Consider the following 1,750-nt stretch of genomic DNA (forward strand, 5'->3'; position numbering starts at 1 on the left):
CTTGTTAAAAGAAAAGTATAGGTAACTAACAACATTTTTAAACAATACGTGAACAATGTGAATTAATAAGATTAAAAGAGTAATTTAATTAGTAGTATTAAATTAGGGTGTAATATATTTTTATTTAATTGATGGTTATTCATGTTGTTCAAAATGCTCGTTGTTTACCTAATAACACTCCCCTTGTTTAAATACATACAAGCTAAAACTTACTTTTATATTAGTTCTTAAGCTATGACTCAATTAAAATAAGATAAGCACAGCTCACTCCCTTTTTCTTATTTTCTTTGTGATTCTTTTAGGAAGTCAATTTTTTTTTTAATCAACAAAGTAGTGGGTGAATAAAGGTTAAAGGAGGGGGAAAATGTTAAAAAAGAGAAAATATTGGTTGATTATTAGCTGATTTAAATTTTTACCTTTTTTCTCATTATGCATCAGAAATTCAGCCATGATAAGGTTTAACTTTCGTTTGGTTTTGCGGACTAACAGTTCTCTTTTCCCTTATAAAAACTGCCGTGAGATGTTGCTTCAAGAGATGATTAAGAGAAGGAATACTTCCCAACGTTGTCACATTTTACATACATTTTGTTGGTCTCTGATATGAAATGTAGGGTTTAATCAATTAATATTATATTTTTATCCTTCATTGTCAATTTTAATTGTGAGTAGCATTCGGAACTTGCAAATGAAGTGAAAGGCAAGCTTGCTCTTTTAATAAAGCTCGTCATGCATAGAATAAACTAAGTGCTTATTTTGGGTAATGTATTCGTTGGTGCTTTCACATTTAAACACACCCCACTAACTACAAAGAGCATGACTTGACCCTTTACGTTGCAATTCACTGTCACTGAAGCACACACAACATTGCATTGATAACCAGATGTGCGAAGTGTGGCGAAGTGTATGTGAAAGTATATGCATGCGTTGACGAACTTGCCATAATTGAGGGATAGTGTTACGATGTGTCAATAGCATAGCGTGTATTAAGGGCACGTAACACGCTTTATTGGGCAAGTTAATGGAGAATTACATGTAGTGCTTAGGATCGGAGTTACAAACTTGCCTGCAAGTAAATGTGACAGCCAAATTCTACATAAATTGAAGGTGTAACGACACGTATATTTTAGTGTATATAAAATCATGGCGGCAGAGGCACTAACTGTGGTCGAGATTTCAAGTGCAATTACAGGTTGCAGCTGGGGCCAATGGATAATCAGCTATACGTAAAACAAAGCTAGTAGAAAATTCTCGGGACCTAAGTGCCAGTCACTACATCATTACCTTCCATTGGAACCTCTCTACTATAAATACCGTTGCTCATCAAATCAAATCCCATCATCGAACTGCAAGCATTTTCCAATCTACTTGATTTTCCCTCTTCCCCGAACATATTCTCTTATCAGCTTTTAGTTAGATTCTTTCACTTCGTAGCAAATATGGCCACATTCTCACGCAACTTCAAATTGCATGTTTTCTTATTGTTGATTGTTATGGTCATTGGAATAGAAGCGCGGAATATCCAATATTTTTGTGGTGGCTATGGAAAAGGTGGTGGTGAAGAAGGTGGAAGTTTTGGTGGTGGTGGTAGTGACAAAGGAGGAGGAGGAGGTGGTGGTGGTCAATTTGGTGGAGGAGGAGGAGGTGGATTTAGTGGAGGTGGAGGTGGTGGTGTAGGTGGAGGTGGAGGTGGAAGTTTTGGTGGAGGAGGAGGAGGAAGAGGAGGTGGTGATGGTGGTGCAGGTGGTGGGGG

General features: G+C 37.1%; 1 protein-coding gene across 1 annotated transcript in view; it reads left to right on the forward strand.

The window, feature by feature from the left end:
- LOC107646599 (glycine-rich cell wall structural protein-like) overlaps positions 1,437-1,750 on the forward strand; it is a 471-nt gene continuing 157 nt past the window's right edge. Inside the window, exon 1 of the mRNA XM_016350776.1 lies at positions 1,437-1,584. Coding sequence (XP_016206262.1) covers positions 1,437-1,584 — 148 coding nt within the window. The remainder of the gene's footprint in view (positions 1,585-1,750) is intronic.

Source organism: Arachis ipaensis, chromosome B06, assembly GCF_000816755.2.
Source record: "Arachis ipaensis cultivar K30076 chromosome B06, Araip1.1, whole genome shotgun sequence".
Classification (NCBI taxonomy): domain Eukaryota; kingdom Viridiplantae; phylum Streptophyta; class Magnoliopsida; order Fabales; family Fabaceae; genus Arachis; species Arachis ipaensis.